Raw genomic sequence first — 17014 nt, 5'->3', positions numbered from 1 at the left:
TTAATTAACTAAAATCTATATTACATTATAAGTCGTGTCGCTTGAACTACTAAAGTATGAATTCTAAGATTAAAATATCCAGAAGGCTCTCAAATGAATTCTTAAGTTGACAAATATAATTTTCATCTCCCTGACTATTATCAACAAATTCCGTAAAATTCAAATTATTCATATTGAAATGCTTATGCGATAATGGGGTGTGCATGAGCTGACGTCCTGCCTAGATTGACTAGCCTTCACACAACATAACCTTGCACTCCGTAACTGAACAGTTAGGCTGTGTGAGTTCCCTATCAGACGTAGCGGGTCGACTCTCGTGTGCTATTACTGATGAAAGGCGAATGTTGAATACAATAGTTTCTATTATTTCTAAAAGGGTTTTCTATTAATTAGAAATATCGACTCCTGTGTGTAATGATTGATACATCATATGACTCATGAAATGTTCAAAGTACATGTCTGTATTCAAAATAATCGGGACACACCTTTTTTAGCGACTTTTCGATCGAAAATCTTTATATGCAACGTTAACAGAAGGTTCTAGACCATTAAACAGTATAAACAGATGGAGATGGCAGCCAGGAAGTGCAAAACTAACGGGCGCACTAATTGCTGTGTGAGTCCTTTAGATTTTTGCTAACTGTTATGGCATCTGCATTGAGAACAATTCCTGCATTTTGTAACGAGCGTTTAAAATTTAATTTTTCTCTTTCCATATCCACCTAAATTCAAAATAAAAAATGTATAAGTGATATGGATGGTATAAAACGGCAAAATATATGACTCAATCGGCATTTCCGCAAATATAAATGATGAGTTCAAGCATACTTAGAATAATTTTTCACTGATTTGTTTCGAGGTTGAAGACTATTGACAATTTTTCAAGTGTTGGCAGCCATGGCACAGAGCGCGGCAACTCATGATATGAAGGTATATTACTCACCCATTTACTTCAGTTTTTACCTAGTGTATGACGATAGCTAATTTCTCAAGATGCTACAATCTTCAATGCCTGCTTTAGTTATTACCAAGGTAGAGAATATTTTATCAAATTTCCTTCGTAAACACAAGCACTCTACGTGACAGTGTTGCGTCTGCTTTGCAGGTGGTGTGAGTTGTGTGTTCGTAAGTTCGACGTGTGGGAGGGGCATTGAGTGCTAGGAGCTCTTGAGTCTCGCATGCTCGTCGACAACTTCAGTCGAGCTGTGAGTGCGGAAACGAAAGGGTGTCGTCTAAAATCGTCTTGCGACCGGCGTTTCTGTTGGAGCATCTCTTGAGAACGAAGTGTGACTATAAAACACGTTCGTACTGTGTTGCTAGCATGATACAGTCTGATCTGTATAAGGTACGATATTCGAAGTGATTACTCTTGATGGATCAAAGTGCTCTGACGTCTTTCCATTGGTAAATGATTGGTTTAAGTGAGTAAAGTAGCTACGAGATTTAACATAACTTGGGCCAATCATCTCAACTCAATGATAGCGGCTATCCAATACACCTGTATATGCTTATGAGGTTGTGGGTTAGAATTGTTTAATTTAAACTGGTGGCACTACGTCTTGCTAAGCTGTGACTAATTTTATTCCTCGACTTTGACTGACTAGAGAGTCTGGACGTTGGCGGACTAGCTATTTACAAATTGTTCAATTGCATGCTGTGTTAGCAGCTGAAAATTGAAGCTTCCGTCGCATCTGCTTTGTGAAGCAAATAAATATTCTGCCACCATGCCTCCCATTGTGTCGCAAATCACTGAACATCACAACGCTGCGCACCATCCAGAACTGCAGAGAACTGACGTAAGCATTAAGACTGTCGATATACGTTTAATACGTTTGACTAACGTAGTGTAATCGTTTAATATTTGTGTCAATTGTGTGTTTTCTTTATAAGTTTTATCATATGTTCAAATCATCATTAAGTTACTGGTTTTGAATGACTAATATTTTTTAATATACGTGATAACGTGAAGTTTAGTGTAGGTTTGCTTTTGATACCAATCATTATCATACCATCTTATTTCACTCAGTTGATTCATCAGTGCTTTCAGTGGCTGAATGTCATTGAGTTCGCTACTACCCCGCTTTTATTGACGACTTCATATACCTATATACTTAGCATATAAAAAGTATGTAGGCCTACATCGACAATATCTCCATTTCCGCCAACATCAACTCATCAAGTACCTACATAGCTACATTTAATTTCTAATTAGGTATATTGGTATTATTATAACTCTAGCCCTCGTCCAGTCGTCCATATCCCTCTTTGTTTGCACTCACGTTCCGAGAGACTTGAACAGACCAACTCGTACACTTAGGTTAGGAGCTTGAGAAGCTACATACAAGTGCTACTGCTAAAAACTGCACCTGACCGCTCCTCTCAAGTAACGTGTTCTTTTCTTCGACCTTCTGACTCGTGTTTCGGTTTACGGGTTTCCTTTCTATTGCTCTGTCATTTCTGTTTATTTGTCTTGGACGTAGTTCAGCATTCCTCCGTTTAGATGACGCGTTATACCGTTATTCTTTAACGAGGAAATAGGTTACGAAGTTTTTGCCTGCATGGTAATCTAAAATGTTAACGTTTTAATAAGAGTTCCTGGTCGCAATCGATTTTATTTGCTATGTTATTGCAACTATATATATTGTTTCATTATTTCAAAGCTGAAGAATATAAAATTATATTCCCATATGCATCGTGCATACGCATGAATGTTGAGTCTTCCATGCTGGTACTTCTTTCCCATTTTTGCAACTTGCTGAAATCTTTAATGAAAATCCCTTTTTACTCGAAGTCGTGTTCCGTATTCTCAGTTTCATTCGTTATGACTAAGTGTGTCATCAACAAACTGATATCGAAGCCATTCTTAATTAAACCTTATCAGTCGTTGGCACTACAAGTTCTACCTTATTTCCACGCAACAAGAATGTAATCAACTAATCATTCATCATACAAACTTGATCTTTTATGCATATGGATGAATGTGAGTTTCTTGAAAAGAATTGAAGCTTATTAGCACCAATTTTTCCGTATTTGTATTAGTTGAAATTGTTCATTTGAAATAATTTGTCCTTTGAATTTTATAAGCCTGTATATATTCACTGATTTTGTCGAACAAAATTGACTATGTTTAAATCATGGAACCAATTAACCCTAAGTAGCCTAACTTTTTACAAGAAGTTTTCAACCGTAATCTAAGAGGTAAAATCAAATTTGACCATAATTTGCAATAGGAGAAGCTCGAGATAATTAACAAGGGCTTTTGATATAGACGGTACCACAAATACTTTTCAGTTGTTTAGTGAAGTGTCATGACTTATGAGAAGATAGAAGCGTCCCTGTGCATCTATTATTGTCTATAGCTTACGTTGTTGCCATGCTGCTACCGATGGACTCGCTGCACTCACATCCAAGGTCACGAGTCGTGACGTCGCTGCTTGCTGGCACCCTGCCTCCTAGAGCCGCTGCAGCCCCGCTTACTAAAACCTCTCAAGATTACGATGCTTACAATATGCGGCCCATGTAGTTCTATACTTTATGTTGTTGGGCCTGTCTCTACACCCAGAGTAAAAGTAACAGTTTTAGTTCACGCCAAGCACTGTTCAAGAATTTAATATTTTTTAAGCTTCTAATCAACTAAGGGATTTCTTCTAACATGTACTGACAATTAAGTATCTTGGATACCATATATCCTGGCGTGTTCATATGTGGAATGAACCGTGGACAAAATCAGGAATTGTAATGCAATTCCACAAAATGAGTGCCTATTTTTCTGGTGATAAAATCACGATTGTTTATTATGAACTTGTTTATCTCTTCTATTTCTGGGATGTTGTTGCTAGTTAGTTGACTGTATTCAGAAAGCGACTTTTTCTTTTTACGTTACGCATGTCGCTTTTTTAATTTAGTGGTTTATTTACGTAAAGCTCGTGTGCATCTTTTTCCGTGAATCGTTTTGATTAATTTCATTTCAGCTTCGTTGCAACGTAAGCACTTTATCACCCCGCGCCATTTATTTTATTATGATAACGAATGTAATCTCGATGCCGTTTTCGTTTTTATTTCTTGGTTTGGTGAATTTGTTTAGAAATGCATGTAGGTTGGTGCCGGTGCTACCAAAAGAAATGATCAGTTTTTTTGTCAGGAATATATATATATACTCGACAAATATCGTGAGGTTAATTAGTACGTTTCTTCTTACTTCGTGAAAGTGTAAATTGTATGTAAAAATATAATAGTTAATAGTGATTAGCTTCAGGAAAACGTAGTAATATTGCCACCGACTCGTCAGTGTCCAGTAGCTATAGTCAAACGTGCTGGTTTTCACGTTGGCTCCCACAACTATTTGAAATTTTCTGTTGATAAATAGTGGTATTATATATAGTGGATGGCCGTTAACTTAACGTGCAATGAATATTTATCACGTTCGGGTGAGATGCTTCGCATTGTGATGAAAACGCAACTAAAAAACTGCTCAACGAATATTGTCGAAAATTTGAGAACAATTTTTGCCAGTAAACTAGCATTTCCGTATCAAAATGTGCCGTTCGATCGTTAACCATGTAACATTTAAGCACACGATGCTTGAAAGCAATCGAGCGGAACAGGAACATTTGTCAACATACCTTATCTTGTATTTTTTATTCTCTCTGCGAATTTTACCAGTTACGTTCATGTGTATGTATACATGATTCTAACCTAACCACCTTTTGCTCTCTCATCGACTTAATGTTTAAAAACTTATCTCGTGGTTTTTTATTTATTTTTTTTTCACTCATCTTTCAAATTTTTCTATTTCTATATTTCAGAGGATGATTACGATAGATCTTAGTGTATGGCATTTAAGAAAATGCAACAGAAGAATCTTCACTAGTCAGATTTATTTAGTGTTGGCTTGTACAAACATTTCAGTTGTGTAATATAAAATGTTGCTAACGTATGTTTAATCATCTATTTAACGCTGATACAATCATTTTTTTACATGCTAACCCGAGCAGTTTAGACAAAGGTGAGTGTTTGGTTCATGTTCATTCTAAAATCACATTTCAATCGAGGGACCAATTCTAGAGGTTTTTACACCACTCTAGACGTTTTGAAGCATTTGTATTTAAAACCTGAAGTTTTCTAATTGCAGCTCTTTCATATAATCTGTACAGCTCTGGGCGAACAGTCTATACGGAAAATGGGTTCTGTAGGTGTCCGCTGAGGTCTGCAGTAATTTTAAGAGCCGTGGTCTTTCGATTGACTCTCACAATTCGATTTTTGTACCGATCGTCTCTCTCAGACAACTTCGATTTTCGGCCAGAGCTGTGTTTTGCTGAGGACGTTTTTCCTTCTCTTTCAAAAGCAGTCATTACATTCATTTGAGACATTACCTCTAGAAACATCAAGCATTCGGGAAGTTTTCGTCACACTAGCACCTGCCATACGGACACCAACAATTTGGCCTCTTTGAAAGACAAGAGCGGTTTGCCATTTATGGGTTATAGGTTAGGTTATAGACACAAAAATCACTAAAAATATCTGTGCAAGGATAAAATATTAATTAGCAGCAACAATAAACAGTGAAACATGAAAATATGTCACGTTTTCATTGTTTATAACCTGTTCAAAAATTACGATATCAAAATGTCAGGCGTTTCCCTTGTATTGTCCAACCCCTGTACGTAGAGTCAATTATGTTCTTGAAATATTATTAACACATTAGAGCTAACGAGCTAATTGATACCTACGTGAGTTCGAGTCATTACAAAATTCATTCACACGTAATATCATTCACATCAGCGCTTTGTTTTGTTTAAAGATATTCGTGTCACTTACGCTGACCATAGAAAAGCAAAACATTTATATACCTTCACTGTTGTCGTCTGATTCTTTTATGGCTTGGTCGTTTTTGGAGCCTCTACACAGAAAAGCTGTCGCGTTCCAAGTACAATCCTGGGGTTTAGTTGCGTGCTGTGTAGCATGGATACCGTACCAGTGTGTTGCTCCGGCGTTTCCTAGCCGCCGGTGATGAGGCTCCTGCGTGGAGTATTAATGAGATACCATGTAGGCCTCTGCTGCCATCAGCCAGGTGCTAGCATCTACTAAATTAAGGCTGGTTAACCTGTACTGCTTTGGTAGACAACTATTTTTACTAGTGAGCGAATAATACATATACAATCCAATGTGCAATGTCAATATAATATCTAGGATTTTTATCTACTATACACATGAAAAATTTACTCATTAAATAGGAGATTGTTGAATAAATGTAGAGAAAGGCCAAGATAAACAGTTGGTTATTTCCAGCAGGTGGAAGCTTGTCCGGCAACCGGCCTGTGCCGCATGCTAGACGGCCAAGCTGCCTTGTAGACGAGTGTGGCATGCGCTCTTTTTAGATGTGTTTTATATTAAAAACATAATGTGAAATGTCTGTCTAACGAATGACATTCTGATCATTTTTGAACTTAGCGTCGTTTCAGTAACGCAAGTTACTCAAAATGTTGCTGGCCGCATAACAAAATTTAGGTTTCAAGTTTGACTATTCTCGTTGAATTTAATCGACATGTATGGACATGTTTTTGTAGATATTTCATGAATAGGAGAAATTGAGCCATACATATGATCAAATTTCTCTCGGAAAGATGTAAATATATTTATCATGGTAGAATTAAGAATACAGACACAATGGCCTCAAGTGCCCTCAATTGCTTCTATCATCTTGGTTTTGGTGTTAGGTTACTCGTAGTAATTGTAAGTTCATTTCAGTCTGGAATTTCAAATAAAATTTTTGGTTAAAAATTTAGCGAATGTTAAGCTGTCTTTTTTCTCAGAGAAAATTTAAATGTTAATGTGAACCAGCCGTAATAGTCGGAATGAATTGCGTATATGTTTCATTCCTACGCCTGAAGTGTGGAATTTATTTATTTTTAATAGAAAATACATGCATAGAACGTGTATTATTTTATTAATAGTGATGCATTGGACGTCCAAATAAATCACAATCCCATTTGGGTCGTAATAATTGACACTCAGAAGCTTAAAATGTTCAAATCTACCTTATCAGATAAGTATAATTGCTTACACTAATTTTATTAAAAGTTCAAGTAATGTTCATACATGAAATCCCTTATAACTGGGTTGTATGCGTGTGTTTTCATTTCATAACTGGGAGATGCAAGGGTTTTAGCGGTGTTGCTGATCGTCTCTGGAGACTAATTAGAGTGCCTTGTCGGTGCTGCTGCCTTTCGTGATAAGCAGTCATCAGTGGGGCCGTAGATCTCGGCTCTGCAACGGTCATGTTTTCTGAACCTCTTTTGTCGTGTCCCTGATTTCTGTGTCGCAGAAAACGCATGGTCGAATTCCCGCCCGTTCTGGCATACCAAATGGCGGGAGATATTGATCTCCGTCTTTTTAACCTGAGTTTTGTCATCACAAGTGTGCCGGACGAAGCGGAAACGAGCTCGTTCATTTGCTGCAATGTATTGTATATATTTGATATCTAAATGTCTGATGGATTTATACACCATCGCATAAAAAATCGCCAGCTGTTTAAATGGCGTAGTTGAACTGGAATTTAGTTCGTATGTTCTCACGGTTTTACTTTTTTACTTTACGAACAAATTTGTTCTTCAAAGCCCTGGAATACTTTGTCCAATCAAAAACTGTCGTATTGTTTCTCTCATGTTGTCTTTCATTTGTTCCTAACATCGGCTCTTGGTAGTCATTTTTTCAGCTGACTGTTATGGAAGTCTAGGCGGAATGTCCATTCTCTTTTCCTCTAATAGCGCCTAGTTTGTTCACTCCAGCTTTATAAGCCTTAGGTAATGTTAAGGTTTCATGAGACAGGTTGCTAAACGTGATGATTACTTATTAGGTTCCTTCTGAATTTTCGAATGTCGGAGAGAAATTCAATGAAACTTCTATTCTCTATCTGCCACTTGGTGTGAGATCCAAGAATGCAACCTTTATTCTTAAAAATTATGTTGGCACTTCGCACATGTAAGTCAAGTGACATCATGCTAGGAGACGAACTTAATGTAACAACCATCGCACCGACATTCATGTTCTCGTATCAGTTTACTATTTATTTTAATCAATTAGCTACTCACTCGTATAATATGGCCGGACTGGGAGCGTCTTTATTTCTAAGCTAGTCGATATCGATAGTCTTGACTGGTTTAAATTCGTCTTGCGATCTTGGTCAAGTTAGGACACTGCAGGCACATAGCTATATGCAACAAAAAGCTCCTCCATTGTCCTGCGAGTGTGCTGCGGCATAATGGGTGGTGTCCGTTGCAGTAGCTTTGCTTGTTGGTTGCTGCACGGTGAGTGTTGCGACAAGCGGCAGGCTGTGCTTGTTGGTTGCTGCACGTGTGTTGCGACAAGCGGCAGGCTTTGCTTGTTGGTTGCTGCACAATGGGTTGTTGGTTGCTGCACGGTGGTTTATCTATCATAGGACTTCGGTATGATAATTTCAATCATATTCACTTTATTCTGCCTTAGTTCGCTTTAGTCTGATGAAAAATTAAAGAAACCCGCAATATTTTTTACCTCTTATCGAATGGCTAAAACTTCCCTTGATTGGGTTCATCGTTATCTACGAACTGCTTCAATTATCAACTACTGAGCATGTCAGTTTAACACCGTTTAATTTAAGCCGTGCATTGAGGGCCGTCACCAAGAGGTGTTTCTGGTTTATTTACGTTGACGCCACTTAGCGTCAAAATTATTGTAATCACATTATAATCTATTGCATTCGAGATCGATCACTTTGTCCGGAACTACCATTTACTACTACCAACTAAGTTTTAAAGTTGATTGAAGTAATGCAGTTCCTTTTTCTAATGTCGTTCTGTAAAGCTCTATTTCAACATTCGGCGGATATATTGCATTTCGTATGCTCTAACTTCTTGTGGCTGCTCTTAATATCACTTCATTCAACCCACTGTCGTGTTTTTTTTCTGTGACGCAACATGTCAAAAAGTATAGATAACATTCAAGTGCTTAACAATGCCATGAATTATCTTTTGAAAAGTTATGCAATACGCGTGCCTATTTAAATGCCTTTCATCATCCTATTGCTGTGTCCCAAAGAAGCAGAGAGAACTTAGCAGTTCTATACGCGGCTGTGTGCCATTGTTGGGGCCCTTGTACGGGCCATTATAAGTGTGAGTGTGTGAGGCTCTCAGTGGGAAAGAAGCTCTGCGTAAGAGCGTCCGTGTTGCATGCCTGCCATGTATTGGAGCCTAACTCTTCGTGTGGTAGTCATGTGACCTACTCTACATGGTGGTACGGTATTTTACCGTCTGGTATGGTTGTCAGTAATTATCCATTTAATTCTCATTTTATGTAGGATCAATTATTAGTCCTTTTATTTAGTAATTTTCCTATTGAGTTTTTATTTTCATCGTGCGATGAAATTCTAATTAGAGTAATACTTTCTCAAATAGTTTTTCAGATTTTAATTATTTATGATCTGGTTGCATTCTTTTCTAAAGTGTTCTTCTTCAAGTTCTATAAATTTCAATATTTCCTTCTCAAGTTGTTTCTGCTGTCATTTTAGTTAATTGTTTTCTTAATTTTTTTCAATGTATAACTTGGCTTCGTTTTCAATAAAGAATTCCAAATGATTACTGTAGTCGTTGTTTCGTAAGTTCACGATTTCATCATTTGTTTGAAGTTCGCCTTCCTCTCACTTGAACTGAAATTATGCTCACAGCTTTCGTGTATGTTAACTGCTTTACAGCTTAGAGGAATATGGAGTAAAAGTGTTCGAGTGGCGAGTGGCTTTATAAGAGAAAGTTTGGCCAGCGAAAGTTGCTGAAGAAAGTGAATGTTTGACTCGAGTAGGACGTCAAAGTCAAGGTCGCGCCGTGTGCTGACTGCAGCGAAGTTCTATTTCGCAAACGTGTAGCTTACACGGACTCTTCTTGTTTAATTATTGAATTTTGTTCTGTTATTCGATTTTTATAGAGCTATATAAGTTAACTGATAAGTTTACAACCTTAAGAACTGCAGTTGGCTAAGGTTTCTATTAATCGAAACTCGAAAGACAATCACAACTCTTTTACAGTCAATACACTAAATTACTTTTGGTAAGACATTGATAAATCTTATGATAAAAGTCTCTTAGATGTGATTATACTGTACTTCTGCCTAGCGTTCGGTTTTGCCCTCTAAAAGTTAGCAAGATATTTATTTATATTCTCGTGCTGACGAGCTTGACCTGCTTCCGTCATTCTGTATTCACGTCCATTGTTTTGTCCAGCCCAGCCTTGGTAACTTTTGCTGCACCACTGCCTAGTGTTGCAGCTTTCGTTTGTTGCTATCTTTTGTGAAATTTTATTTAAACATTTATAATCGTGCTTGGTGCTTACTATAACTCCGATTTTCTGATAGAAAATTTGAATTGGCGTTCCCTAGTGAATCTTTTTAAGTAATACTAAAAAATATAACATTTAAAGCACATATTTATATAGAATTTGAAATCTCTAACCTCGGCACCCTGGATCAGATAAGGATTTGGCCAGCAAACTTTGTCAAATCCATGGCTCGTTCACATGGAGTTACGGAATTCTGCATGTATACCGTGCATGTGCGCTACAACTCCGAGCCTCCGGAAATGATACACCATGTAATGATACTCATTACTCACAGCACACAGCCTCAACACGTATGCCTCTTATTTGATATTGTACCAATGGTGTGCTAATTTCCGTGTTATCTTTCGGTATGTAGTGATAATAAACTATGTAATAAGTTCATTGTATGACGTTCAAAAATTATTGATCAAGGCTAAGTTACTTTAATAGTTTCATATTCTATTACTTTTGTTTTCAAGGGCACATAGCATATTAACCATTACATGTGCTCAGTTTTATGAATTAGGTATCGACAAGAATGTTTTGACATTGATGCGCATATTATCGACTCTCATATATATACACTAATAAATTTAAAGTGAGCGGAAAAAATCCTGACGTAAAATAAAGACGACCACGGTTAACAACATTAAACTAATGCATAGCGTGCACTATTTAAGAGCAGAGGTTTTCTATGAAATGAACATTGAGGCGATACCGTTTGTGTCATAGGATTTCCTCGACTGAAGTCGTTCGTTTAATCACGAAATGACGCACCAAAGACGTCCGTGGCAGGGTTACGTTTTCCGTTACTTTGCTCCCTGACATCAACGCCATGACGTTCATCCTGTCCAATTGGCTAATTGTAGCTCAAATTATCCTCAACAGCGATGTGTCATGCTTCCATGTCCGTTTATAAATTCGACAGATTAATTCACAGTTTACGTAGTTTTCAGTGTATTTTCTCCCTATCAAATAATGGTCAATGTCTTGGGCAGCTCTTTTTCCTGCTCGCTTTCAGTTAACTTTCTCCTTCGTAGAATACTTTCGTTATATTTGACGACGGTACAACTGAAAATTGCGTTGCCTATAACTAATTCTTACACGAATAATTCGTGACAGATATGTAACTTATTAATATTATCTTGCTTGAAATCTTCATGAATTATTTGTTAGCCGTTGCTTGTTGTATTTTCCGTCTTATTAGTAGTGAATAACGTCTAAATATTTATATACGTGTAGGTTGATATGCCCTGTTCATTTCTTTAATTCTCCTCTCTTTTTCTGTGCAGTCGGTTCTGCGATCTCATTTCGATCGATTCGAAGACTACGAACTCGGACAACAAAAACAACAACATAAAGCAATCGGCGGTCATTTGATGCTCAGCAAACAAAGTTCGACTCCCGTTGGACATCCTGCTTTGCCTTTGAATTTCCTAAGTGTCACAGTGCAAAAAATGGGCCTCATTCCCAACAACGGCGTGTCAGAGGGCCTTCTGGGTCCGGCAGCCATAGACCCCGGCCTCATCAACGGCAGTGGCTTGCATAGACGTCTTGACAGGTCCCATTCTGAACCCGTGTGGCCCCAGCAACAGCAGCAGCTACCGCCGGTATGTCATCCAACATTAGTTTTCACTCTTTCGTTTCTTTGTCAGTAATTTTCAATTTTAATAACTATTAAAAATCATCCTGATATGATACTTTTATAGTTTTATTTATCATCTAGTTAATAACTCATATTCATACCTGGAAGTTTTTATATATATCATAGTACTCAAATGGTCATAGTTGTATTGGAACAAATTTTTCTTTTGTGTTATTCAGTGAACCATTTGTGTTGAACAGGACACCAGACCTGGCAGCAATTCTTCTCGCTACAAGACCGAGTTGTGTCGTCCCTTTGAAGAGAACGGCTTCTGCAAATACGGTGATAAATGTCAGTTTGCCCATGGTGGCGTGGAGCTGCGAACCCTTAACAGACATCCCAAGTACAAGACTGAGCTCTGCAGAACCTTTCACACAATTGGCATTTGCCCTTACGGTCCTCGCTGTCACTTTATTCACAACGCTGAAGAGAGCAGGGTTTTATCGCCTATCATGTCAGCCATGCCCATGACTGGTCCTCTCCCTAGTATGCACATGACGAACAGCCCCCCTCCTGCACTTATACATTCTCCTCACACTCCTCTGTCGATCAATTCTCCTAAGACGCCCTTGCCTACGATATTTGACAAGCACTCTCCGCCTTCTTCTATACACGGAGGCTCACCAACGGCCTCTGGAGTCTTCTTCGACGACGCCAACTTCTCCCTCTTTCAGGGGCATCTGCTCGAAGGCCTTGCTGAGACTTTCGCCCAGTCCCTGCACTTGAATAAGAAGGTTAGCGATCTCAATAGCACTTACTTGTCTTGATTATCTTATATTCACATAATCTTCTATATTTGTTTTATTGGGAAGTCTACGGAAATATTAAATGCATTGAAGGAGCAGAATGTTACTTTTTATTTTTTTCGCTTAGCAAAATATCTCCAACTTCCCCTACAATTTTTAAATATTATTATGATAGTAAAATATTTACCAATTTACAAGGAATTTTGAAGTTCAACTTGACTGTTTTTTCATGCAGCAGTCGCAGAACTATCAGACCAGTTTCAACAACCAGCTGCATAACCACCTCAACAACCAGCTGAGCGCCAGCAGCTACCACAGCAGCAGTTCGGGCAGTGCCAGTCCTGTGACGTCCTGTAGCCCTCAGTTCGGGGAGTGTAACCCTCAGTTCGGCGAGTGCAGCCCTCAGTTCGGGGAGCTCCTCAACGATGCTCCAACTCTGGACACTCCCCCCGCCAGTCCCCCCGATTCCTCGTTCCCCATAGGCGAGGATTTTAGTGTGAACTCGTCTCTGAGACTCCCGATCTTCCAGAGCATCAACGCAGTGCAGTAGCTTCCACTGCATCGACGGAATGATGGTAATACGTTACTCGACGCAAAATTCTTTTTACTTTTTTTATGGAACGCAAGATTTTTTTTCATATTTCACGGAGGACTGTATTCCAGAAACTGTCAATGGAAACTGCTGGGCAATGGAAACTGTAAAAAATTTTCTGGAGTCGCCTGCGAACTTTTATTTAAATTATATGGGAAGAACCATTCATTAACTATTAAAAATACTTTGTTCGTTCCCTGTATTTGTGAACTTAGATCTGTTGTTCATCGTTGGATAAACTTCTCATTTACTGTATCGTATCCCATGGAATTTACGTTTAGAGGAAATAATGTAGTAAAATATTAGTTGTAAGGGCGCGAATCTTGATTTTTTTCACGTATCCGTTCGAGGAAACGATTTTTCTTGGCATTGAAGTTTTGTTCTTGTACGTTGAGGAGATCCTCAGAAACTACACCTGCATATATACGAGTATATACATTTAACGTATAATCTGCGAATACTTAGGTTTAGTACCTGTGTATAACACGGTATGTACTCGAACGTGATTTACTTGGTGCACTTGCTAGTTAAGTAACTTTAGTGTTTCAGCAAGTAGTTTTTCAGAAGGTGGTGATGCGGATGCTAGACTTGCAACCTCAACAAGAACAGCAACACAAACAATATAAATTATCAAATTTATGTGTAATGGACAATTTTTTTGTTTTTACCATGAGCCGCACTCTTGATCAATTCATTGGATTCAACGTCACTTATTTTATATATATAAATTTGAGGCAGGCTAGGTGATGAATTCCATTTAATTTCCTGAAAGTTATATGTTAAGTATGAGATTTTTTTGCCATTTTATTTGTATCTCTGCTTTGCTGTCTCAGAAGACTAGGCAAGAGGCTTTTATTTCCTGTCAATCAGGTTCTTATTTGACGATCATATATAAAATATTTTCGTACCCTTGGATTGTCCAAAACTATTGATGAAGATGCACGTGACGAAACTGCACGTGACCCTCCTATGTATTTTGCATTCTTATTTATTTGTCCATAGCTTTGACGATGTATGGTTATTTTCTTAATACTAACGTACGACTTGTCGATGTACATAACTCATAATGATGGAGGTCATTTACTCTTCGTATCACCCACAAAGCTGCTATTTTAATTCGCTCCTTACGAGACCTTTACTTTTACTTTCGCTAGAGCGATGTAAGTGCAAGCGCTCATTGTACCTTGTTCCCCTAGGTTATAACTTAATCCCCGTCTCCAATATTCTATTGCTAGTAATATATTATAATTTTTAGTCCTACTCTTTAAGTTGGTGTGGCAGCTTTTGGTAAGCACAAATTCACTCTTTTGTCAAAAATTTAATTTGATTTTAATTTGAAAGGTTTTTAGTATCTGAAATTCTCATAAGCTTCATTATGAATAACATCACTTTACATGAAACATGTTCACGTCGAACTTCGTTGTGTTCGCATAACGCTGTGTTCGCTTATTCCCTCCGAGTTTATACGGGCGAAGGGAATGCTCCCATCTCTTTGTTTTACTTGCTTTGGATTACTTCTTTTTTTCACTATACCTATCGTCGGAAAAAAAACGTGTATAATCGATTAAAAAGTTACTTTTTGCAAATATTCTCACCACCATTCTACTTAATTAAGATGATCATCGGGATAATTAAAATCCTTCTTATTTGTTTACAAATTCATTGGCGGTAATTCGCATACCCAATTTTTTTCTAAAACCGCTGTGAGATTTAATTTCTAACAGAAATGAGTTTTTAACGTTAATGGTGCTTTTTGATTCCGTTTTAGCTACACTTATTCGGGCTCCTAACTCACAGTTGCATTGAGAATGAACTATCTCTAATACCGTTCTTTTAAACGGTCTGGAAATTAATGCGTATTCCATTTCGGCGAATGATTTGGGAAATTCGTTTTGGTTCGAATGACTTCATTGTACTCTAAGCTTTGATTTTATTTTCTTATAAGGATGCCTATCTATATATGCAGAGTTATTTAATGCAAATTGTATGAGGTTTTGCGTGCACATGATAACGTCGGCGTATTTGATAGATAGGGACGCTCCCGTGGTGTGCCCTCGGGTCTTCGCTTACGGGACGCAATTAGATTGCTTTTATAGTCACTTTATCGAAAAGAGAGAGCATTATATTTATGAAGCTATCGTTTGTAAGTACATAATACTAACTAATTATATTCATAAACTCTTATGTTTAGATTGTAATCTTCTCCTGCGTATTAATGTCCCTAAATTCTTACAAAATGACATTCGACAATCGTCCAGCAATGTGCGTGTGCATACAATTATTCACTTGGAATGTTGGTAGAGTTGTTCTGAATTGTACTGCTTTAAATTTAATTTTGCTTAATCAATTTAAGTTGCCGCATTAGAAAATTACAAATTCTGATGTCATTTAAAGTTGGATTAGAAATTTCCCACAATTTGCAGCGCCTTGTCGTTTGTGATCGCGTGGCTTCTATTGTGAGTCTCAACAATGTTTGTTTTATTTATTATTCTGTGTTAATTATATTCCAATAGTGAAAGTAAAGTTCGTATTTACTTGCATTATCCGGATTTCTTCTGTCGTGTTCGAAATTTCACTGGAACGATATTAAACATTTTATAATTTCTTATTGTTTGTTTTTGTTGTCCTTATTATTCAGGTAAGAGGAAGCAACATAGATATTTTGTTATTCTTTAGGATTTTCATTTATTCTTAGATGTATGCGGGGTCAATTTTGGACCGAATCTATGACGTGCATTTCTCCATATTATACCTGAACGATAAAACTTTTCTTTTGAAATATCTCGACAAAATCCTTTCAGAACACTTGTACTAAAAACAACTACATTGTAATTGTTAAGTTTGTTATCGAAAAATCAGACAAAATTTACAATCTAGGACAAAAACTTAAGTATCTTGAGTCCAACATATCATGAAGTAAATCCAGCTTCAGTGTGGCAGCAAGAAAACAATGTGACCACATGTGGGCACGACGGGGCCCACACTTGGCAGTGCGGGCACGATGCCCACGACACACACGGATTCTTCTCCAGGCTTTCACTTTCCTTTCGCGCCACTAAAGTGAGCGAGAAAACGTCCTCAGCACGTGCTAAAAACTGGTCAGGGTTTATGTTCACTAAAATTAGGCTTGGCACCGCAAAGAGGTATAATTCAATCATCGTGTAATCAACAGCCTTATAGACTCGCATTTTTACAACACTTCTCTTCAACTTCACTTCTTGTTTGGCTGCTACAAATCATATAATAGATATTTAACACACTTATACCTGTCCAATCGATCTGAAATTTTACACACTTGCATATAGTTGGAGACAATGCATGAATCAATTATCCGAATAAATAATTTTGAAAATTATCAGAATTTTTATATTTTGAAAAATTGTGAACATTAATTTTTTGTAATATTTGAAAGTAAAATTAGAAATTCATTGTACATGTTTAAAATCAAAGACACTGGATTCTTTAGAAGTGAAGTTTATTTCGAATTTACGAACGCATTCCGCGAAATTGGTTGGATCGGAAAGTATTTTAAGGTATTGCTTGAGTTAAAAATGGCTGATCACTTGATGAAATAGTGGATAGTGCAAAGTAATCATGTCTTGCGTTTGTAATTGTTTGAGATTAAACAACTCAGAAAGCCTCAACTGTTACGATATTTCATTTCAGATATGCTAAGTATGAAAATCGA

The 17014-nt window shown here is 37.5% G+C and overlaps 1 protein-coding gene across 1 annotated transcript; it reads left to right on the top strand.

Moving 5' to 3' along the window:
• The first annotated feature begins 1187 nt into the window (after positions 1 to 1187).
• On the top strand, positions 1188 to 15934 carry LOC108681000 (mRNA decay activator protein ZFP36L1). Its single transcript, XM_018169933.2, has 4 exons — positions 1188 to 1796; positions 11636 to 11953; positions 12189 to 12722; positions 12970 to 15934. The coding sequence occupies exons 1-4, from the start codon at positions 1725 to 1727 to the stop codon at positions 13282 to 13284; spliced, it is 1239 nt and encodes a 412-aa protein (XP_018025422.1). The 5' UTR covers positions 1188 to 1724; the 3' UTR covers positions 13285 to 15934.
• Positions 15935 to 17014: the final 1080 nt, after the last annotated feature.

This window comes from Hyalella azteca, unplaced genomic scaffold, assembly GCF_000764305.2.
Source record: "Hyalella azteca isolate HAZT.00-mixed unplaced genomic scaffold, Hazt_2.0.2 contig9119, whole genome shotgun sequence".
In the NCBI taxonomy this organism is placed as follows: domain Eukaryota; kingdom Metazoa; phylum Arthropoda; class Malacostraca; order Amphipoda; family Hyalellidae; genus Hyalella; species Hyalella azteca.
The sequence above is the reverse complement of the archived record's forward strand: the minus strand, read 5'-3'. Positions and strand labels throughout refer to the sequence as shown.